The sequence below is a fragment of the Eulemur rufifrons genome, chromosome 12 (genome assembly GCF_041146395.1).
Source record: "Eulemur rufifrons isolate Redbay chromosome 12, OSU_ERuf_1, whole genome shotgun sequence".
Taxonomy (NCBI): Eukaryota; Metazoa; Chordata; class Mammalia; order Primates; family Lemuridae; genus Eulemur; species Eulemur rufifrons.
The window spans coordinates 22,359,361-22,384,405 of record NC_090994.1 but is presented as its reverse complement, the minus strand read 5'-3'; the positions used below and the strand labels follow the sequence as shown (position 1 = coordinate 22,384,405).

General features: G+C 37.5%; 1 protein-coding gene across 3 annotated transcripts in view; it reads right to left on the bottom strand.

Moving 5' to 3' along the window:
* Positions 1–235: 235 nt before the first annotated feature.
* Positions 236–25,045, bottom strand: part of BAG4 (BAG cochaperone 4) — a 49,438-nt gene continuing 24,628 nt past the window's right edge. The window contains exons 2-7 of one of the 3 annotated variants that reach the window (XM_069485275.1): positions 23,949–24,056; positions 14,387–14,641; positions 13,414–13,656; positions 12,443–12,677; positions 1,816–1,950; positions 236–274 (exon numbers count right to left, since the gene is read on the bottom strand). In XM_069485275.1, coding sequence (XP_069341376.1) covers positions 1,835–1,950; positions 12,443–12,677; positions 13,414–13,656; positions 14,387–14,641; positions 23,949–24,056 — 957 coding nt within the window. In that variant the 3' untranslated portion in view covers positions 236–274; positions 1,816–1,834. Of the gene's footprint in view, positions 275–1,815; positions 1,951–11,685; positions 12,678–13,413; positions 13,657–14,386; positions 14,642–23,948; positions 24,057–25,045 lie in introns of those variants that run through there. The other 2 variants (XM_069485273.1, XM_069485274.1) reach the window with 2 other exon arrangements.

Genomic DNA, 25,045 nt, shown 5'->3' with positions numbered 1-25,045 from the left:
CTCTGAATGATAAGAAGTGAAACTGGCACTATTCTTATCATGAATGCATGGCAGGAAAGAATGCAATGACTGACAAGAGTTTGTTTCCACTGCCTTAATTCTCACTAAGATGGCAGCAGTTTTACCCACCATTGCTTTTGCATCAATAGTGCAAATTCCAGCCAAGCACCAGGGCTCATGCCTGTAGCCCAGCACTTTGAAAGGCCAAGGTGGGAAGAGTGCCTGAGGCCAGGAATTCGAAACCAACCTGGGCAACATAGTGGAAACTCCGGCTCTACAAAACAACAACAACAAAAAAAACAGTGCAAATGTCAACATAGCAAAAAAAGGCAAATCATATCTTAGTATTATTATGAAAATGGTTTTGAACTTGTCACCCCTGAAAGAGTCTCTAAGACCACTAGCATCCATGGACCACCCTTTGAGAACTATAATTAAATGTGCCCACCCTAGGGCTTGGAATACAGAGGTAATGAATAACACAATACTTACCCTGAAAGAGTTCACAGTCTTAATAGGAGAGACAAGCAAGTAAACAAATAACTCTATCTTGTTGAGTGCTCTAACAGAGCCAGGTAATAGATACACTGGTAGTTACAAAAGAGAAAGCGATCAAGTATCCAGGCCTACCTCCAGAAATTCTCATTCAGTACATCTTTGGTGGGATCCAGAAATCTGCATTTTAAATAAGCACCCCAAATTATAAATGTAAGTACCTTGGGATCTACACTTAAAGAATACTGCCTTAAGCAGTATAAATTCTAGGTTCCCAAAAAGCCTGAGTAGATAGGTAGATTCAGGCAAATAGAGTATTTCATGGTACCTCTCTAAAATAAAAACCCACTTAATTTTACTGCCTATTATTTGCAGTTGTGTATCAATCTTTTATTAGAAGGCTTAAAAGGGCCAGATACATATTTAAGGTGGGCGGTAAGATGTATGTCACAACTAATCAATTCTCCCGTTGCAGCACTAAAGCAGCCAGAGACGATAAGTGAACCCATGAGTGTGGCTATGTCCCAATAAAACTTTATTTACAAAAACAGACATGGAGGTAAATTTAGTTTTGGGTGGTAGTTTCCCCAGGGGAAAGTGGTCTACTACTCCACATGAAGGTAAGGAAGAGTGTCCGGAATATTTGAGATCCCCTAGGCACCTCTTAGTGTTACCACGCCTGTGATTAAAGTCAATGAGAAACTACAACACCCAATCAAGGCAGGACTATGAATGGCCCAGACACTTCAGGAAAGGAGGGTTGGGTCACCCCACCAGGTAGAGAACCATGACCAGCAGAGGTGTTTGCGGAAGGCAAAGGGAACACCGAATGGGTAGTAGAAAAAGGCAGTTACTAATATAAACACCGCTATGACTGTGTGACCAGATACAGAAATGAAGACTGTAATTGTCATGAGAATTTCTTACTTCGTTAAGAATACGTTTGTGTATATATACACACATACATTTGTTTTTGTTCCTCTCTTATTCCTTTATCATGCAACAAAATATATACTGACTTAACGTCAGTATTTAAGTATTGTTAATTTTACATCATAGTATTTAAGTTATAGAATATCAGAAGAAGAGTAAATATCACCCAAGTATTTCACCTCCTCTTCTGTGGACAGGATTAGTGTGTCCCTGGGTTGTATAGAGGATAGTTGCATCACCTTAGGTAGAAATAATATTAGCAACTTGTTATTGTCTTTATTTGGAGATGAAGTATGGTTTAAGGAGATGTATATGTGTGTCAAATTGACAAGGGGTGGACTTGTGATGGTCAATTTTAGGTGTCGATTCAACTGGACTAAGGAATACCTGGACAGTGGATAAAGCATCACTGCTGGGTGTATCTGAGGGTGTTTCCGGAGGAGACTGGCATGTGAGTCTGCAGACTGAGTGAGGAAGATCGGCCCTCAACGTGGGTGAACACCATCCGATCAGCTGGAATCCCTTGGATAGAACAAAATAGGCAGGAAAAAGATTTCCTCTCTTTCTGTCTCCTGGAGCTGAGAGACTCTTCTCCTACACTTGGACATTAGAACTCCAGGCTCTCCAGCCTTTGGGCTCCAGGACTTATGCCAGTGGCCCCATAGGTTCTCAGGCCTTTAACCTTGAACTGAGAATTACACCATCAACTTCTCTGGTTCTGAAGCTTCCAGACGTGGGCTGAGCCATTGGCATTCCAGGGTCTCTAGCTTGCAGATCGTCTGTCATAAGGACTTCTTAGCCTCCATAATTGCACAAGCCAAGTGCCCTAATAAATTTCCTCTCATCTATCCATGTATATCCTTTTGGTTCTATCACTCTGGAGAACCCTAATACCTAATGCTATGAATCTACATTTTTTTTTAATTAAAAAATTTTTTGAGAGACAGGGTCTTGCTCTGTCACCCAGGCTAGAGTGCAGTGGCACAATCATAGTTCAATACACCTCGAGCTCCTGGGCTCAAGCAATCCTCCTGCCTCAGCCTCCCGAGTAGCTGGACTAAAGGAATACGCCACCACACCCACCTGGCAACAGGGGTCTCACTAAGTTCCCTGGGCTGGTCTCGAACTTCTGGCCTCAAAATCCTCCCACCTCAGCCTCCCAGAGTGCTAGGATTACAGGTGTGAGCCACTGGGCACGGCCTGAATCTACATTTTACTCAAGAATATACAGGCTGCAGCTGTGAGGCAAGGTGCCTTGAATCAAGAAACAGAAGACTCAACCTATAATTTCAGCTCTGCCACTGACTGACTTTGTATATAAAATAAGAATGTTAGAATTAAAAGGGACCTTAGAGACATCTGGTGTGATGTTCTTTTCTATCCCAAAGTTGGTGAATTTTATAAGCTCATAAACCATTCATGAAAATGCATTTTATTACCTTACGGCCACAACTGAATAGTCCCTGCCTTCAAGGTGAATAATTTCTCTTAGATGTTTTCACTTTGAGGAAAGTGATTTATACTTTCCTTATAATTTCTGTCTTACCTCAATGAGAGTTAAGTTTGTTTGAGAGCAACTGATAATTTCAGTTTAAGTATGGAGCAAGGTGGCTCTCCTGTAGCCCTGGAAGGTTCCAAGAAGCCAATGTTTCCTCTCGGCTACAGTTGCCAGATTGAGCAAATGTAAATGCAGCAAATACAAATGTATTATATGCATGTAATACATGTATTTATTACATGTAAATGTAATAAAACTTTTTTTTCTTGCTAAAGACCTCCGAGAGTAATAAAACTTTTAGAAGAAAAACACAAGAGAAAATCTCTAGGAATTAGAGGTAAGCAAGGAGTTCTTAAGAGACTTGACACTAAGAGCCCCATTCTTAAAAGGAAAAGATGATAAACTGGACTTCATCAAAATTAAAAACTTTTGCTCAGTGAAAGATCCCATTAGGAGGATAAAAAGACAAGCTACAGGCTGGGATGAAATATTTGCAAATGACATATCTGACCAAGGACTAGTATCTAAAAAACATAAAGAACTCTCAGCCTGGCACAGTGGCTCACACCTATAATCCTAGCATTTTGGGAAGTCAAGGCAGGAGGATTGCTTGAGGCCAGGAATTCAAGACCAGCCTGGGCCATAAATAGCAAGACCCCATCTCTACAGAAAATTTTAAAATTAGCCAGGCATGGTGGCACGCACCTGTAGTTCCAGCTACTCGGGAAGCTGAGGCAGGAGGATCACTTGAGCCCAGGAATTTGAGGATGCAGTGAGCTATGGTGACGTCACTGCATTCCACTCTGGGCGATACAGCAAGAACCTGTCTTGAAAACAAACAAACAAAAAAATAAAAAACAAACACTTTCAAAATTCACTGGTAAAAAGACAAAAAACGGAAGTAAATCTTAGTTCCTTATACCATTCTTCGAAAAGAAGAACCAGGGTTCTAAATAACTGATGCTAGGACTGGAATAGGAAATATACAAGATGAGCCAGTAGCATCTTACAGTGCCAAAAAGTATAGAAGGACTTTAAAAAAAAAAGAGAGCGAAAAGACTACACACAATGAGGGGCGTATTTCAAAAGGACACAGGAGCCAACAGAATGAGCTCCCAGTGGCCAAAACAGAACAATTTGAGCAACAAATAAGGTAGTTTCACATCATAACCCAAAGTAAATATCCACGAGTCCATACTGAAATACATAAATAAGTAAAAGAGAACAGACAAATCTCCCTTGCAAGGAAATTCCCAATGATTTATATAGAAACTCCACTCTCAAAGAGTTGAAGTGTAAGTGTGGGGCTGTGTATAATGGCATTCTTCCAAATAGCGTAGTATGAAAAATGGAAAAGAATAACTTTATTATAGAGAAACCTGACAAACTACTAGCTAAGGGATTAAGGTTGACATCAACAGTGTAAGTCATATTGCTATTGTACACCCTTGATATGCCTGATGAGAAAGGTAAGTCACCTCTGTGGTCTAAACCCATAGCCCCAGTCTAATTATGAGAAAAACATCAGATCAACGCCAACAGAGAGACATTCTAGAAAATACCTGACCAGCACTCCTCAAAACTGTCAAGGTCATCAAAAACAAGGAAAGGCTGTGAAACTGTCACAGCCAACAGACCCTTAAGGAGACATGATGACTAAGTGTAATGTGGGATCCTGGATGGAATCCTGGAAGAGAAAAAGGATAACAGGTAAAAACTAAGAAAATCTGAATAAAATATGGACTTTTGTTAATAAGAATAACTATGACAAATGTACAGTACTAATTTAAGTTGTTAATAATAGGGGAAACTGGGTGAGAGGTATATGAGAATTCTCTGTAGTATCGTCACAATTTTTTTTGTAAATCTAAACTATTCTAAAATTAAGTTTATTCAAATAAATCCAGTTAGAAAATAAGCAAAAGACTTGCACAGGTATTTCACAGAATAGAATATACAGATGGCAAATAGGCGTATGAAAAGATGGTCAACATCATTAACCATTAGGGAAATGCAAATTAAACCACAATGAGGCCAGGTGTGATGGTTCACACCTGTAATCCCTCACTCTAGGAGGTCAAAGTGCGAGGACCACCTGAGGACAGGAGTTCAAGACCAGCCTGAGCAACATGGCGAGACCCTGTCTCTACCAAAAAAATAGAAATATAACCAGGCGTGGTGGTGCCTGCCTGTAGTCCCAGCTACTTGGGAGGCAGGGGGATCACTTGAGTCCAGGAGTTTGAGGTTGCAGAGAGCTAAGATGATGCCACTGCACGCTAGCCTGGGCAACAGAGAAAGACCCTGTCTCAAAAAAAGAAAAAAAAAAACAAAGACAAAAAAACCCACAATGAGATATTGCTACACATCTATCAGAATGGCTAAAGTAAAAAACAGTGACAGGCCAGGTGCAGTGGCTCATACCTGTAATCCTAGCACTCTGTGAGGCAGAGGCAGAAGGATCACTTGAGGTTAGGAGTTTGAGACCAGCTTCAGCAAAAGCGAGACCCCGTCTCTACTAAAATTAGAAATTAACCAGACAACTAAAAATAGAAAAAATTAGCTGGGCACGGTGGTGCATGTCTGTAGTCCCAGCTACTTGGGAGGCTGAGGCAGGAGGATTGCTTGAGCCCAGGAGTTTGAGGTTGCTGTGAGCTAGGCTGATGCCACGGCACTCTAGCCCAGGCGACAGAGCAAGACTCTGTCTCAAAAAAAAAAAAAAAATAGTGACAACACCAAATTCTGGCAAGGATACAGAAAAACTCATACATTGCTGGTGAGAATGTAAAACAGTATAGCCATTCTCAAAAAGTTGGGCAGTTTCTTAAAAAATTAAACATGCAACTACCATGTGACCCAGAATTGCACTTCTAGGCATTGCTTCCTTTCAAAAGAAATGAAAACTATGCCTGCATGAAAACCTGTACATGAATGTACATAGAAGTGCTATGGCTTCTGGGAAAGAAAGAAAATTTTAAAAAAAGAATGTACATAGAAGCTTTCTTCATAATAGCCCAAAACTGGCAACAACACAGATGTCCTTCCACAGGTGAACGGTTAAACAAACGATGGCATATCCGGACTCTAGATGACTACTACTTAGCAATTAAAAAGAACCACTGATGTAGGAAACAAATTGGATTAATCTCAAGAGAATTATGCTAAGTGAAAAATAAAAAGCCTGTTTCCAAAGGCTTACATACTATATCATTCCTGAAATGACAGAATTTAGAAATAAAGATGAGTGGTTGCCAGGGAGGTAGTATGGGGGGAAAGGGGATGCTTGTGGCTGTAAAGGTCGCCCGGAGGGGTAACTGTGGTGATGTTGTTCTGTCCCCTGAGTGAATCGACGTCAATATCCTGGCCGTGGTTCTGCAGTCAAGTTTTACAACACGTTCCCACCGGACGAGACTGGGTGAAGGCCACATGAAATCTTCGCATTATTTCTTAAAACTGCATGTGAATCTACAATTTTCCAAAATCAAAACTGTAATTTTAAAAATACAGTACTCCCACTTAAATTTGAATTTCAGATAAACAATATACATCATCTTTTAGTATATGCTCCAAACGTTGCATGGTTCATACTGATATTAAAAAAATGATTGTTTATCTGAAATTCAAATTTAACTGGGAATCTGTATTTTATTTGGCAATACTACTCTTGCCTTTAGCCAATTTTGCAAGCACATATTGCAAAATAAAAGGATGTATAAGGGGTTGGCTGAGAGAAAATGTGCTCTGCTCCCAAATGCCTAAATCCCCATTCTCAGCAGTTGGCACACACCCTGCCTCACATTTCAACATGACAGATGTGCCCAATACTCCCGTGAGAAAGGCCACACAGAGTGTGAAACTGTCCTGTTTTCATACAAGAGTGAAAATTTTCCAGTCTCCCCTTCCCAATTTCAGAGTTAAAACATCTGTCCCCTCCAAGAAAGATTATGAAAAAATAATTAAACAAAATAGCCAGAAAACATTTCCTAGACATAATTTTGAGTCTCCCGTGAAATAATATTGCACTGTAAAAAATACAAGCAAAAATTAATAGACGTCTGAGCAATACCTCTAACATGATAAAGATGGAAACTAAAAAAGAAAGAAAAAAGCAACTTTGGAGGAAATCTATTATTCAGGAAGAAGAGAACATCAAGAAATTATCATTAATATCTTCAGCGATGTAAGATGCTTCAACCACAAACAAGAAGAATACTAAAAAGGAACACAGGGCACAAAAATATTCGTGGAAATTAAAAATATGGTGGAAGAAATGCAAAATTCAATGAAGGGTTGGAAGATAAATTTCCAGAAATCTCCTACAATGTACAGCAAAAAGGCAAAAAACGGAAAAAAGAAAAAAAAGAAAGAAAAGAAAATTAAAGAACCAGTCTATAAGGACTATAATCTAAATAGTAGTAATCCTAGAAAGTATTAACAGAGCAGACTGGGGTGGAGAAAGAGGGAAATTAACAAACAAAACTCAAAAAAATTTCACAGGATGTTAAGGGCATGAGTTTCCAGAATGAAATGGGCCCAGCAAAATGGAAAAACATGAACCCACACCAAAGCTACACCATTAGGAAATTGAAATTTCAGAAAACCTACAAGCTTCTACAGATAAAAATTGGGTGGTTTTTTTTTTTTTTTTTTTTTTTGAGACAGAGTCTCACTCTGTTGCCCGGGCTAGAGTGAGTGCTGTGGCGTCAGCCTAGCTCACAGCAACCTCAAACTCCTGGGCTCAAGCGATCCTTCTGCCTCAGCCTCCCGAGAGGCTGGGACTACAGGCATGCGCTACCATGCCCCGCTAATTTTTTCTATATATTTTTAGTTGTCCAGCTAATTTCTTTCTATTTTTTTAGTAGAGACAGGGTCTCGCTCTTGCTGAGGCTGGTCTCGAACTCCTGAGCTCAAACGATCCGCCCGCCTCTGCCTCACAGAGTGCTAGGATTACAGGCATGAGCCACCACGCCTGGCCTAAAAATTGGGTTTTATACAAAGGATCGTGAATCAGAATGGCATATGCTTCTGAATAGCAATTCTGGAAACTACAGGATAACATACTTATGCCTTCAAAATATTTAAGATAATCATTTCCTAGAAATCTATATCCAGCCAAACTGTCAATCCAGTGGCTGGAACAGACATTTTCAAATATGTAAGATATAAAAAAAATTATTTCTCCTGAACCCTTTTCCAGGAAACTACTAAAGAATATGCTCTATCAAAATGAAATAAATCAAGAAAGAGAAAGACATAAGATACAAAAAACAGGAAACCAACGTAAGAGGCCAAGGGAATCACCAGGACGGGTCAAGAAAGATCCCAGGATGACACTATGCACCAGAAACATACCAATCCTCCAGTCTGAAGACTCCAGGATAGACTTCTTCCGGAGTTTAAAATTGATAAAATATGTATGAGCATCTTGAGAGAAAATTTAGACAACTGATGAAGGGCCAAATTAGTCCTAAGTACGTAAGCAAACAAAACAAATGGAACAAACGATTAATTCCAGGGAAAACAGGAAAGGAAAAATGACCAGTTTGCTACATGGCTACGCTCTGGTTAGTATTTACATAGTTATAATAATGTACAATGAAATTACCATATAAATATATTGAAAAGTTGGAAAGATAGGACTGGGATGTGTGTGTGGCAGGGGCAGAGAGATAAACCTAAATTCTTATCCTCTGTAAAAGAAAATCAGCACAAAAGACCTAAACTTGATAAATCAAGAAGCAGCAATACAATTGTGTTATTTAAAAATACAGAAACACATTTTTAAGAAACTAAATTGAAGCCAGGAAAGGTGGTGCATGCCTGCAGCACCAGCTACTAGGGGGGCTGAGGCAGGAGGATCATTTGAACTGGTATTGAATACCAGTATGGGCAACACAGCAAGACCCCATCTCTAAAAAAAATTTATTTTAAATTAAAAAACACAAACAAAATTCAAAGTGACTGTCATTACAGAAGAGAAAAAGAGGTTAGGATCAGGAGAGAATGCTGCTTTTCATAAAATTGACTTTTCTAAACTCATAATTTCTGTGAATTGAGGTAAACTCCTAACTTTTTTTAAAAAAGTAAAAGTAAAATACAAAAAGAAAAAAAGCAAAGATGAAAAGGAAAAGCTCAAAAAAAAACAAGAAACAAAAAGCTCCATAAAGTATCCATCCTTCAAAAAAATTTTTTTAAATGTCAATTTAATCTATATTCTTCAACTTTTTTTAACCTGCCTAACTTTGACAGTATTATTTACATTAACCAACCAAAGAACTATTTTCAAAACACTATTTTTGAAAGCGCTTAAAAGAATTCCGTACCAACATGTAGAGACACATATCCCCTAGATATTTCATTAGGGCTCATTTGTTTAAATATTTATATTGGCATTTATATTTGGAACAATGGTGCCTATTATAAAGAAAACATAGTTGCATTTATCATGCCAGGTCTTTAACTTTATTCAAGATTTTAACAAAATGATCCCCAAAGTAATATAAATGTAGACACTTTTAAAAGTCCAGATGTGAAATTTCAAGAAAATTTTGAATTCAGTCTCAAGTCAATATTAAGTCAAAAGTTGAACCAACTCTACAAATCATAAATACTATTTTCCTTCTTAAGTTCATTATAATGTCTGAGTCAAGTTACCAACTTAGTTTTATTTTCTTTGATATTGGTATTTGGAATCATTTTAACATGGTTTAACATCTTTAAGTTCTAAGTGTGTACTTATCCTGAATATTCTTATTATAATTAAAAATATAAATCCAGAAGCAACACCTCTTCCTTACAGAAGAGTTTCAATTAATAAATGTAGAAGGAATGAGAGAAATAGAAAATCACCATTAGAACACCACAGTAGTAACTGCCACAAGCAAGATCTGCCAATGGATAGTAAAATGGCTGGGCAAAAGTTCAAGCAGAAACCGGACATTTGCATAGTCTCAAAGTATCTCCAGCAAATATTTAGTAATTATAAGGAAAACATGGTAAGTTTACAGTAGAGAATCCTAGCAGACACCAGCCGAGCATAGTGATCAAAGTTAACAACACCAGAAATACATTGCATTAGGTATCCCCTGTTTTGATACACTGTCACAGACCAGAGGACACAAAGGAGACATGACAACTAAATGCAAGGTGGGATCCTGGATTGGATCCTGGAGTAGTAAAAGGATATTAGTCAAAAGACTAATAAAATCTCTACTTTTTAAATTCTCTACTTCAGTAAATAGTATTGTATCGAGGTTAATGTCTTAATTTTGACAAATGTTCTATAGTTATGTAAGACGTTAACACAAGGAGAAGGTAGGTGGAGGATACATGAGAACTCTGTACTATTTTTACAACTCTTCTGTAAGTCTAGAATTATTTCAAAAACTTTTAAAAAACTGTTTAAAAGCATACACACGTATATGTATATATGTACATAACATGGGTACATATATCTATAAATCAAGACATCATGGAAATTGGCATCTTGGGCACTCAGTAAAATAGTAGTGTTCTCTTCTGAATTACTCATTGTGTCACTGGTAACTTAGCTTTAAAGTCCTCCCCTTTCTATATTTTTAGTCTCGAGTATAATTTTCTAGTTGTCATAGAAAAGCCTTTTTAAACATTCCTATATTAGGCCAAAAATTAAAATCCAAGAATAAATTTATCACTATATTATCTTGCAGAATCACTCATCGCGACCATAAGACCCAGCCAATATTTTTACTACATTTCCTCTCATCTAATATGTTTGTACTGATTTGGTTTTGTTTATGAGGAATGGAGACAGATGATTGATTTAGTATCACTAATAGGCCTGGCAGTCTAGGAAAAAAAAATTACCACTTGGGTATCTTATGAAGAAACAGTTGTTTTTCTAAGAACAGATACTGTATACTAGAACTCACCTCAGATGTAAAAAGTAAGTTATGTACCTAAGTCTCTTCTATATAACAGCACAGAACTACCCACCAAGGCTACATAAGACCCTTTCAATATCCCTTCCATAAATTTGGCTCTAAAATGACTGTTAATAATGGTAAAAACATCTTTTTATGAAACAGGCAATTCTATCTATGCAATTTACTCTAGAGAAATAAACATCAAATCTACCTTTAAAAGAAGAAAATAATTAATTTCCCACTCTAGCTATGGCTGATTCATTCCCTGAGCATGAATACCCTTTAACCCTCATTGTTTTTAACTATAAACTGAGCTGAAATCTGCTCATAGGGATCTTGATGGCGAAACTCATCTTAGATGGAGAATGGTATTACTAAATAATTATATCTATTACTTTTGGGTAGTCATTATTTCTACTCACTGTGGCATTTAATGTTTCGTCTGTTATCTATCACAATGCTCTCTATGGAAGCAGCAATAGTGAAAAGATAATTATACGTTGTTAAAAAAAAAAACAGATAATTTTTAAATGGATCTTTATCCAAATACAATAAAAAGGCAAAAAAGAAGTGTCCACAAACATTTTCATTCTATGTCAATGCCATTTCCAAATTCGCCTTCCACTACTACCATGAAAAGCAAAAGTGGTAAAAACTCTAACAATCTATACAACATGGGAGACAAACAATTTACCTGGGGAACTCACTACACATTGCAATATATTCAAGTGATGAAAAGATATAAAGTCATTCAGAATTGCCACACTATCTGGCTGTCAATATAGTCTCTTGAATAATTATATTAAACATATTACTACAAAATGTACCAAGAAGTAGAGAATATTATATTTGTGAACTGCAAGTAACAAAACAAAACAAGTCCAAGAGTCTAAAGTCTAAGCTGTAATTTACACATGAAGGGTATGCTGAAAGCAGTCACAATGTACAAAAATGTGACAAGTAATCCAGATGTTTAAAAAAAAAAAAAAACAGATCCTGTTTGTCTCAGATTATAGCCAGTCTCATCTGGTAGGTTTCTGTTAAGCCTGTTACATAGTGTATTTCCCTCCTGCTGATAAGAAGCAGCTCGCAGATATCCATAAATTTCTTAAGGAGTGAGTCTAGTTGGCAATATTGTTAGCTCATAGTTTCCTATTACATTCATTCGTCTGAAAACTGAAAGCAACTTCATAACTAAAATGTTCTTCCATTCCTTTATCAATTTTTTCAAATTTTAAATCAAAAGAAAGTTGGAAGGTATCGCTTCTTGTCATCAACAGGCATTTAGAAAAGAGGATAATTAACCAAAATCAAGAGTTCTTTGGTCAAGTTAGTAACAGGCTTCCACTTTGTACTAAATCCTTTCATAATCCTTTTTTTTCTAATTTTTCCAGTATGGCCTGGATCTTACAAACAGCCTCTTTCCGGGCCTGCCGGACAGAGTCCTGGCCCCCAGTTTCAACTGAATCCAGTTCCAAAAGTTCCTTGGTTAGCATTTCTTCCAGAAGCCAGTATGCTTTGTCTGTCTTTTTTCCTACGAACTCTTCTACTTCTTGTTCAAGATACTGGACCTTCTCCAGCACATGTATGATTTTTTTAATACTTGGGGGAGTACCTTCATCTGCAGATAAGCACTCTTCAGGAAGATTATTACTTTGATCTTGATTGCTGGGATGTTCGTTGGTGGCATTACCATACAGCTGAGGCTCAGCACTATATTGGACTTGGGAATCCAAAAGATCTGAATTGTCATTGTTCATCGTCCCCGAGGATTCATACTGATGGACACTGCAAGGGAAGTTGTGCCGGTTCATGCCTTGATCTGATTGGCTATAGGGGTATGAGGAATCCTTGGAGTGGGAGAGCAAAAAGGAGAAAAAAGCTGTTTTAATGGGAATCCATTAACATCAGATTTATGAGCCCGTATCTTTCTCCCGACCTAGAAGGTACACGAAAAGATTCCCCACCAATAAAACTGGACCTCCCTCCTTAATTGTTTGAGAAAAACACAGTCCTAAGAAGATACAAGGGGGTGCCCTGTCGAGCAAAAGGCAGAGAATTCCTGAGGCAGGTCATCATCACGAGCACCTCACCATCTAGCCTCAGCACCTCCCAATCCATCCAGTGGCCTGATCAATAAGAATTAGATAGTTTTCCCCTCAAAGGTGAAAACCTCAAGACAGATCTTGACAAGAACACAGCCACAGCAGATGATTTTCAAGCTATGGTTTTATATACAAGCTAATACTGCAGATATTTCACATTAGCTTTGTCTTCTGTCTATAGATTATTTGAGGTAGTAAAATACAATCTTTGTATTTAACATTCAGGTAAAATTACAACAAACAGAAAATGGGCATTTTCTGTCTTTTAAAATAAAGGATGTGAACCTAAACCTTCTCTAAAAAATGAAGTCTATTAAAAAAAAAAAAAAGAAAGAAAGAAAAAAATCTGGGCTGAGGTAAAGCAACAGGTAGTAGTCACCAACTTCTTGCAATTAGTCCCCATTTAACACAGACCAATGCAGAAAACTCCCATGTTGTGCTCTGCTAATTGAAACATCAAAGGAACATTTTAAAGCCCTACCTTGGGCTGCTGGAGAGGTGGCGAAGGAGGTGGCTGAGGAGAGCCACTGCTGGGCCATGGTGAAGTACTTTCGGTCATGTACAGATTCCCAGGTGGCGCTGAGGGCGCAGCTGCAGGCCAGGGGTAACGGGCGCCCATTCCGTAAGCTCCAGGAGAAGCCCACGCATCCTCCTGGGGCCGTACAGGTGGTCCTGCCTGTGGAACACTATGATTCCCATCCCCATAAGGATAGTGAGGCAGGTTCTAGATTGAGAGGAAGAAATATGCTGGTCATTGCTTGGGAAAAAAAAAAAAACTTAAAGAAGTAACGAAAATATTCTGATATAGGCAGATTCTGAGATGCTTCCTTTCTGCTTAACAGAGTAGACTTAGCTGCTACAAGGCTAAATTATAGCAACTCTAATTAATCAGTTGCAATAATTTCTCTACGCCTTTAAAAACTTGGTTCCAAAGTTTTCTACCAGGGGTAGAATTGATGACAATAAAACTAAAAAGGAATAAGGCCTACAAGTCAATGCACGAAGCATAGTGTAAGTGTGTCCCATAGACACTATAAATAAATGGACCCATATACTATAAGAAACACAAAGACATAACAGAACTCCTCTGAAAGGGAACGGAGAAATAAACATGGTATCATTCATAGAATATTAAAGAATATTAACCTAACAGCACTAAAAAAGGCTAAGATAGGCAAGATGGGGAAATTTCCAAGCAACAACTCTCTAAAGACTTTTTTTGGTATAAAAGTTTTATCATTATGACATCTATAAGGAACCTTCAGCCAAAATCCATTCAGCCATTACTGCAATAGCTGCTGTAAGTAAGAAGGGCATCAGTATAAAAGCAGTCCTTGCCGTCCCGATCTGGAAGTGTTTTCTTAAATCAGCACTAGTGTAAATGAATACCCTTCTGCTGTTTCCAACTGAAGAGGGACAGACTTTTAATTTTTTCCCAACAGAAAACAGCTCACCTGAGAAGCAGGATACCCTGGAACCTGCCCCCTAAGAGGGGGTGCTTCAGTCTGACAGTCCTGTTGGGGATATATCCAACGAGAGACTGGAGTTGGGCTGTCACCAGGTGAACGGTAAGTGCTTGGAACCTCTGTGGAGTAATTGGTCTGAGTATATCCAGGTGCATAATAAGCCCCAGAGTATGAGGCAGTATTCGCCCCAGGGCCAGGGGGATATGTTGGACCATATGCTCCATTTGTATAAGAATTCAAACTCTGGAAAAAAAAAAAAAAAAGCAAAGTTGGGAGGAAAAAAGTGAATGGGTAGAAGAGCTGAAATGCCCTGACTTAATGCCCAACCTTGAAACCTTTGGGAAGAAAAGAGATTAATAACTAATGAAAATGTGAACTGCTCAAGCAATCTCTGAAGCATTCTTCCTCTCATCTACTATAACCATATGCCATCTCCTGAACTCAGGCAATACCTGTAGAGTCTCTGTCGTAACAATGGGAGAGTGTATTGTGATGATGTAGTGAGGGCCTCAGAACATGGTTCTCTCAGGTTTCCTTAAGTACACCTAACAATTGCACGCAAAAGCAGAGGGGCCTGTACCCAGAGACTGGGGAGAGGATCCTGGGAAATCTGGGAGAATGGATAGAGAAAGGAAAAAATACCATGATATAACAGAAAAAAAAAGATCACAGAGACAGACCTAGCTCTGCCATGGGCTTTGTATTTAAGTGCTCTTAGCTTCAGTTTCTCCATCAAGAAGATCACAAACTTATCTTGTGGGTTATTGTGAAAATTAAATAAGATGACATATACAAAAGGCTTAGCACAGTGTCTGGCACACAGTATGCTCAATAAATGGTAATTATTTATATTATCACTGTTGTTAGTATTAGCATTGGCAGGGTCAAGAAATGAACCCAGATCTAACTCCAAAGTCCATGTTCTTTTCATGATACCACTGGCTGAAACCCAGATAATACCAACAACAGACAACAGAGATAAAATCCTCATATGTTGCTCACTGTAGCTGTAAATCACCTACTAAGACTATGACTGACACTCAGAATCCTCAATTTAATAATCCAAATAAGATTTTTTTAAGCTTAATGCTAAATTTAAATGATTTCCTTAATGTTTTCTGTTAATTTCTACTTTAGCTTTTTTTTGGAGACAGGGTCTTACTCTGTTGCCCAGGCTGAAGTGCAATCATGGCTCACTGTAACCTCAAACTCCTAGGCTCAATCCTCCTGCCTCGGCCTCCCAAAATGCTGGGATTACAAGCACAAGCCACCACGCCTGGCTTAGCTCTTAGTAAATAGTAAAATAGTAAATAGTAAATACAAACAATCAACTTTTCTTGTACTCGTCTCTGTCTCTAAAACTATATGATCTTTCTCACTTTAAGTACAAGAATACACGTGACCAAAGAATTCCACGCAGGGTCAGGTGCAATGAAAGAGCCAGCAATGCATTCCAGAGCAGAACAGCAATGAATAATTTCTTTGTTAAAACTAAGAAGCTGTTAAGATCTTCGGCCTAAACAAAGAACTCCTTAATACAACACACACAGTTGGAGACTTGATAAAACATCATGTGACGTTTTGTATTCTTATTCAGCTTCTAGAAATCCTTTCTGAGGAAATGACTCAACTAGAGAATAAGTCATAGGCATGAAGTTATTCATCACAGCATTATTTATAATCACACAAAATTGTAAACAACCCAAAAATCCTATAATAATGGAATGACTAAGTAGATTAAGGACTATTCATTGAAGGAATTTTATTCAGTCTTAAAAATTTATTTTTAGAACTGACCAGATATTTAATGATATTAAAGAATTACGTTTTTTTTTTAAGTTTTAATAATGGCCCTATGGTTATGTTTTCAAAACTTCCTTATATTTTAAAGATACATACTTAGATATTTACAAGTGATATACATGATGTCTGGAATTGCTTCAAAATACTCAACGAAAATACTGCAAGAATAAAAACAAGATGGCCATGCACTGATAATCAAAGAAGCCGAGAGATGGGTACGTGGTAGTTTATCATGCTGTTCTCACTACTTTTATGTTTGAAAATTTCCGTAATTCCTGGAATTACTTCCTGGTTTTGAGATGTCTTCATGAGTTCATAGCTTCTTTTCCCAAATAACCACTGTGTCAACAGATCACAAAACAGCAAATTTACAAAAGAACATGGAGTCAGAAGGTTATGAATCAGCCTTGCAGTTGCTAAAGAGGTTTCCTAAGGATGAGCTAATGATCCTATTTCAAAAGTGCCTCAAAGTTTTTAGGTCTTCATCTGAAAAGTAGCTTCTGTGAAATTTGCCAAGGCCGAGATGGAGTCACTTACGACAGATCCAGGGCGAAGCGGAACCCAGAGGTCACGAAGGAGGGGTCTCCTGTGCACATGTCTGAGATAAGTACTATTACAAGCACTTTCTAAAAACCCACATGAAGTCCCTGAGTGCTCTGTTCATCTTGCTTATCCTACACATACATGTGTAAGAGGACTTATCACAAAAAATTCCTGAAGACTGAAGCATTTCAGATAAGCCACCCTCACAAGAACATTTGCTTAGCAACAGCTGTTTGCACCAATGAGTTAACATCGGCTCCTACAACAGGCCCCTGTGACCAATGATGTTTGCTTCAAAACAGCTTACATGGACTTCTCCTTTTTCCCTTGAAAAGTTTCCTCTTACCACATTGTCTCTGGATGCACCTATGATTCATCATAACATGCTCATCCTGGATTATAATCCCCTGCTTATTCCCAGACAAATTCCTTTCTTTGGAGAGCCCCTCTCTTGTTATTTTAGGTTTACACCTGGAGCACAGCAAAGAAAATAGAGGAGTCCCTTGCCCCATTTCAGAGCCTTGACATAGAGAAAGAAAATGCTTCTGGGGCTTCAGAAGACAGATTTCCATCGCCTCTGGAAGTCCGTGAGGGAAATGCTGGAGTTAAGAGCAAATAAGAAACAACTCAAGTGAGTTTGAAGAATTCAGAGAAAACCTCATGAATTTCATCAATAGTCTGGTGAGACAACATCTTCTGCCTCCAGAGATGCAGCCTCTGAGATTGTGAACATCGGTGCTGCTCACACCCAACTCCACAAATCGCCCTCCACCTGCCTCAAAGCTTTATTTCCAATGTTGCCCAGATACATGCGCAGCACATCAACTGCACCTGGAGCACGGCAAGCTAAGCAACTGTGGAGACTGGGCAGATGCCTTAGCAACATTAACAGCTTCTTAAAAAATGGATGTAAATTCCACTCTCTCAGGAAAAAATGCAACAAATTATACATTCTTGGTTTAGTAGAGCTGTTTCTGAATTAGAATTTTTAAGATTTATAAAACCTACCCAACAGAATGACCACGTAGCAAGGCTAACAAAAGGATGCAGCTAGAAGGCAAAATAGGTGGTACTATCTAATTTTTTAAAAAGGAAACCAGTTGGCCGGGCACAGTGGCTCACGCCTGTAATCCTAGCACTCTGGGAGGCTGAGGCGGGAGGATCGCTTGAGGTCAGGAGTTCGAGACCAGCCTGAGCAAGAGCGAGACCCCATCTCTACTAAAAAATAGAAAGAAATTAACCGGGTAACTAAAAATATATATAGAAAAAGTTAGCCGGGCATGGTGGCAGATGCCTATAGTCCCAGCTACTAGGGAGGCTGAGGCAGGAGGATCGCTTAAGCCCAGGAGTCTGAGGTTGCTGTGAGCTAGGCTGACGTAACCCGGACAACAGAGTGAGACTCTGTCTCAAAAAAAAAAGAAACCAGTCGTATCCACATATCCACATATCACTATAGGAGTCTATTGTGGTTAGAAGATAAATATATAACCTTCATGTGATGTTTCACCAGAAAATATACACAAGCTAATCCCAAATAGGTATATGTCTAGATATCTTTGGATTATTTTAAAATCTAACAACTTGTATGTTGTATCTAAAAGCTCTCATATTATTATTGTTGCCATTAAAAAGTTATTACTAAATTATGAGTGAATCTTCAGTTTATGTAATATACAAATGTAATAAATTCTTTTATCTAACGGGGAATATCATAAGAAAAATCTATTTATCAGTAAGATCAATCAGTGAAATCAGAAAAATTAACATTACTGAGAGAACTTGTAACTAATGACTTTAAGGAGTTTGTCTCCCTCTGATATTAACTATAAAAGTAATGCATGCTACTCCTCAAATTGATCTATACACAATACCAATGAAAATCCCAGCTACCGTTTTGCAGAAATTGACAAATTGATCCTAAAATTCATATGGAAATGCAAGGGACTGAGAATTGCCAAAACAATCTTGAAAGAGAAAGTTGGAGAACTCACACTTCCTGATTTCAAAATTTTCCACAAAGCTACAATAATCAAGACAGTTTGATACTGGCTCAAGGACAGACATATAGCTCAGTGGAACAGAATTGAGAGTCTGGAAATAAACCCTTACATTTATGATTTTCAAGAAGGGTAGCAAGACAATTCGGGGAAAGCATAGTCTTTTTCAACAGACGGTGCTAAGACGTGGCTATCTACATAAAAAAAATGAAGTTGAATGCTACTTCACACCATATTACAAAAATTAACTCAAAATGGGCCCAGGCAGGGTGGCTCACGCCTGTAACCCTAGCACTCTGGGAAGCCGAGGCAGGACGATCATTTGAGGTCAGGAGTTGGAGACCAGCCTCAGCAAGAGCAAGACCCCATCTCTACTTAAAAATAGAAAACATTAGCTGGATGTGGTGCCACAGGCCTGTAGTCCCAGCTACTTGGGAGGCTGAGGCAGGAGGATTGCTTGAGCCCAGGAGTTTGAGGTTGCTGTGAGCGAGGCTGACGCCACAACACTCTAGCCCAGGTAATAGAATGAGACTCTGTCTCAAAAAAAAAAAAAAAAAAAAAAACACCTAACTCAAAATGGATCACAGACCTAAATGTAAGCACTCTATTTCTAAAATTCTCAGAAGAAAATATAGAAATAAATCTTTGTGGCCGGGCGCAGTGGCTCAAGCCTGCAATCCTAGCACTCTGGGAGGCCGAGGTGGGCGGATTGTTTGAGCTCAGGAGTTCGAGATCAGCCTGAGCAAGAGCGAGACCCCGTCTATACTAAAAATAGAAAGAAATTATCTGGACAACTAAAAATATATAGAAAAAATTAGCCGGGCATGGTGGTACATGCCTGTAGTCCCAGCTACTCGGGAGGCTGAAGCAGGAGGATTGCTTGAGCCCAGGAGTCTGAGGTTGCTGTGAGCAAGGCTGATGCCATGGCACTCTAACCTGGGCAAGAGAGTGAAACTCTGTGTCAAAAAAAAAAAAAAAAAGAAAAGAAAAGAAATCTTTGTATCCTTTGTTTAGTCAAAGCCTTCTTATTTTTTATTTTTATTTTTTTAGAAACAGGGTCTCACTCTGTTGCCCATGCTAGAGTACAGTGGTGCGATCATAACTCACTGTAGCCTTGAACTCCTGAGCTCAAGGGATCCTCTTGCATCAACCTCCTAAGTAGGTGGGGCAACAGTACCACCATGCCCAGCTAATTTTTTTTTTTTTAGAGATGAGGTCTTGATGTGCTGCCCATGCTGGTCTCAAACTTCTGGCCTCAAGTTAACCTCCTACCCTGGCCTCCCAAAGTGCTGGGATTACAGGCATGAGCCACTGTACCTGGTTGTCAAAGCTTTCTTAGATACGACCTCAAAAACAAGAGCAAGAAAAGACAAAACAAATAAATTAGACTTCATGGAAACTAAAAACTTTTGTGCTTCAAAGGGCATCAAGAGAATGAAAAGACAACACCCACACAATGGGAAAAACCATTTGCAAATCACATCCAGTCATGCACCATATACTGATGTTTCAGTCAACGACAGACTGTGTATAGCATGAAGGTCCAGGTCCCATAAGATTATAATGGAGCTGAAAAATTCCTATCAGCTAGTGATGTCATGTATGTCATAACGTGGTAGTGCAAGGCATTACTCACATGTTTGCGGTAATGCTGGTGTAAACAAACCTACTGTGCTGCCAGCCATATAAAAGTCTAGTATATATAATTACATATAATACATAATACTTGATAATGATAATAAATGACTACGTTACTGGTTTATGTATTTACTATATTATACTTTTTATGGTTATTTTAAGAGTATACTCCTATTTATTAAAAAAAAAAAAAAAGCATTAACTGTAAAACAGCCTCAGGCAGGTCCTTCAGGAAATATTCCAGAACAAGGCATTATCATGGGAGATGACAGCTCCATGTGCGTTACTGCCCCTGAAGACCTTCCAAGGGCAGAAGATGTAGAGATGGAACACAATGATACTGATGACCCTGGCCTGTGTAGGCCTAGGCTAATGTGTGTTTATGTCTTAGTTTTTAACAAAAAAGTTAAAAAAAAAAAAAAAAAAACTACATAGAAGAAAGTTTATAGAATAAGGATATGAAGAAAGAAAATTTTTTGTACAGCTGTACAATGTGTTTATGTTCTAAGCTAAGTATTATTTATTACAAAAGAGTCAAAAGTTAAAAGCTTATAAAATAAAAAATTTACGGTAAGGTAGGGTTAATTTATTGTTGAAGAAAGAAAAGTATTGTTTTATAAATTTAGTATAGACAAGGTATACAGTGTTTATAAAGTCTACAGTACTGTATGGTAATTTCCCAGGCCTTCACATTCACTTACCACTCGCTAATTGACTCACCCAAGAGCAACTTCTAGTCCTGCAAGCTCTATTCATGGGAAGTGCCCTTATACAGGTTTACCATTTTTTATCTCTTATACTGTATCTTTAATGCACCTTTTTATGTTTAGATGTGTATAGATACACAATACTTACTGTGTTACAATTACCTACAGTACTTAGTAATTTGCTGTGCAGGTTTGTAGCCTAGGAGTAATGGGCTGTACCATATAGCCTAGGTGTGCTGTAGGCCATACCATTTCATTTTGTGTAAGTACACACTATGACATCCACACAACGACAAAATTACCTAACAATTCATTTCTCAGAAATGTATCTCCATCTTTAAGCAATGCATAAGTGCATTTGATAAGAGATTTGCATCTAGAAGTCTTAAAGAAATCTTCTTACACAAAGAAGGCTTAAAACTGAACAAAAAAAAGACAAATAACCCAATTTAAAAGTGGGCAAGGGGTCTGAATAGAGATTTCTCCAAACAAGATATATAAGTGGCTAATAGGCACATGAAAATATGTTCAACATCATTAGCCATCACAGAACTTCAAATCAAAACCACAATGAGATACTACCTCACACCTACTATTCTAAAATGGCTATAATAAAATGTTTTCTTTAAAAAAGAAAAATAACAAGCATTGGCAAGGATGTGGAGAAGTTAAAACCCTCATATATTGCTGACGGGAATATTAAATGGTGCAGTTGCTTTGGAAAACAGTTTGACAGTTCCTCAAAATGTTAAACATAGGGTTACCATATGACCCAGCAATTCCACTTCTAAATATATACCCCAAAGAACTGAAAACATTATTTCCACATAAAAATCAGTACATGAATGTTTGTAGCAGACTATTCATAATAGCCAGAAAGAAGCAGCTACCCAAATATCTATCAACTGATGAACGGAGAAATTAAATGTAGTATATCCTCATAACATGGATGAACCTTGAAACATTATGCTAAGACACCAGAAACAGAAGGCCACATATTGCATGATTCCATACAAAATGTTCAGAACAGACAAATCCATAGAGCCCGACAGGAGATTAGAGGGGAAGACAGACAAATGAGGTGGTAAGTGCAGAGTTTCTCTTTGGTGTGATGAAAATGTTCTAGAATTAGATAGCGAGTAATGGTTGCACAACTTTGTGAAAATACTAAAAACCCACTGAATTGTGCACTTAAAAGGGTAAATTTTATGGTATGTGGCCAAACCACAGGCATGTAACATTCAGTAATAACAATGTCCATTTCTCATTTCAGTCACAGGAACAATGCTGACACAAGTAAAATAGAAATTTATAATAAGCAGTAACATGATCTTTATTTTGCATTCCATTATCTCGGATCAACCTCATCCAAAAGTTCATATATACATGATCATTACCAAAAAATCAATTATTTTTATATTTTCCTAAGTAAGCAAGCAAATCTTCCTCTAACTTTCAATAAAAAATTCTTTTGGCTCAAAATCAATCTTAAAAGATTATGATAAAAAATCTTAAAAAATTAATGATAAAAAAAGAATTAGTTTGTTTTAATTGAATTATTGAACCCCATAAAGAAATTTATTTCCATTATTTCAGCCTCCACATCACTAGTAAATTAAAATAGAATTGAACATAGATTTGACTATTTGAAATTATCAGGAGAATTATATTAGTATTCTTTATAGTGATCTTAAAATTTAATTCTGCAGAGAACATTAGTTTAGAGAATTCTAACCTGGATCTAAAATTCTGTGGATTGATTTGAAAGCTGCTTAAATGCAGCTGCTTTAAAGCTGTATATATTGCAATCATATTTTTAAAAAATTATTTGCCTATAGAAATATGGTATCTAGATAGAAAAAAATAATGGAAGGAAATATATAGATGTGACAATTATTGCTTTGATAAAGTGGCAAGGTTATGAGTGACTCACTTTTAAACATTTCTTCATTAGTACAACTATTTTGAAAGTAATTCAGCTGTATCTAATGAAGATGTATATATAAAACCCAGCAATTCCATACCCCAGGGAAATCTTGTCTCATATACGTACGATAGAAAAGTGAAAATCATGTTGAGCAAAATAAGCTGCAGGAGGGTACTAATATGAAATTATTCATATCACATTTAAAAACACATTAAAGAGTACTATATAAAGTTTATGGATATATATACAAGTAGTAAAAGCAGAAGAACACATATGGGATAAGAAATATAACTTCAGAAAATGGAAAGAAGTGTCATATGGGGCTTCACTTGTTTGTTTTACTTCTTTTACAAAATCTGAAACAAATGTGGCAAACAAAAATTGACAAAGCTAGTTGCTACATTAAAAATGTACATATTTTCTGTATTCTTTTTGTATACTTGAAATGTTTAAAGTTAAATATTTGTCAAAAGACTGTAAGTGGCTGTTTGAGTTGCCCCCACCATGTCCTTAGATCTAATCTGTGCTACCTTACTAACTCACAGCAGGCTTCTTGAATGGCTTCATTTCAGATTTAGTGCATTTCTCCTCCAAATGCATGTCATGCATTCTCAATAGGCTGTATTCCCAGCAATCAATAAATGAACACACGTTAAATAAATAAATATTTGTCAAAAGAAGTCAAATTTTAAAAAAATAAGAACATTTTATGTTTGTTGTTTCCAGACTCTGAAAAATAATCTATCATGCATCAAGCTATAGGTAATATTTGCCTAGACATTATCATATCTCTGAGCTAAAAACACTGAGATTGATGGAGCCCATTAAATTAAAAAAACAAACACCTCACTACTATGAAATCACCACAGGTTCTGAAAATAAATCAATTCATTAAGAAAAAAATTCAGAAAGTCTCTGTCCATTTTTAACCGTACCTGGCCTTGCAATTCTGGTCTCACAGCGTATGTACTTGGGTACGGAGCCCTAGGTCGTGCAGCAGAATTCCAATAGTTAGAGTTGTAGCTAGGATATGGTGGCTGCTCCTAAGAGAAAAAGAAAAATAAATTCACTTTTATTAACATTCTCACATAATTTTGAGACAGATTGATAGAGACAGGTTATAAGGATCAAAATAAAAAAAGCAATAGAACCCCACTATAAAACCACTCATTAAATTGATATAGATATATTACATGGTTAATCAAACACTCTAGAACATACTATTATTGCCTATCTAGTAAAAGCCTGTTCTTATGCATTATGCCAGTGCCACCATACCAAAAGATATATAAAGGAATTCTAGTATGTCGAGATGATTAGCAAAACCAGAGATACTAGATTACCTCTATCTGTCTCCAATCACTAACACTCATCACTAATAATTTAATCAGTGAAACAAAAGAGTTCTTTGCCACTGTTAAGAGTATTTACCTAATAGAATACATTTGTATTCTATGAGTTATTTTGTTCTGAACTATATTTAAGTAAAGTGTTAAGCTTGAACAGGATCTTTGAATTGTTTTCCAAAACTTCAAATATGGTTTCATAAAGAAATTCACTCAGCCGGGCCCAGTGGCTCATGCCTGCAATCCTAGCACTTTGGGATACCCAGGTGGGAGGAGCACTTGAGCCTAGGAGATGGAGACCATCCTGGGCAACACAGCAAGATTCCATCTCTACAAAAAACTTTTTTAAACAATTAGCTGGGTGTGGTGGCATGCTCCTATAGTCCCAGCTTCTTGGGAGGCTGATGTGGGAGTATTGCTTGAACCAAGGAGTTTGAGGTTGCAGTGAGCTATGATCCAGCCACTGCACCCTAGCCTGGGCAACACAGTGAGACTTTATCTCCAAAAAAATAAAAATAAAAATTCACTGGCAGTTGTAATTACTGAAAGATTAATTATCACTATCTTAGCTTAACTGCACTACTTACCAGTTTCATAATACTTTGTTCTTAAAGCATGTAACTATTCTATATTGACATTACATGAGCTAGGCAAGTACCATCTTTACAGTACAGAATATAGAAACT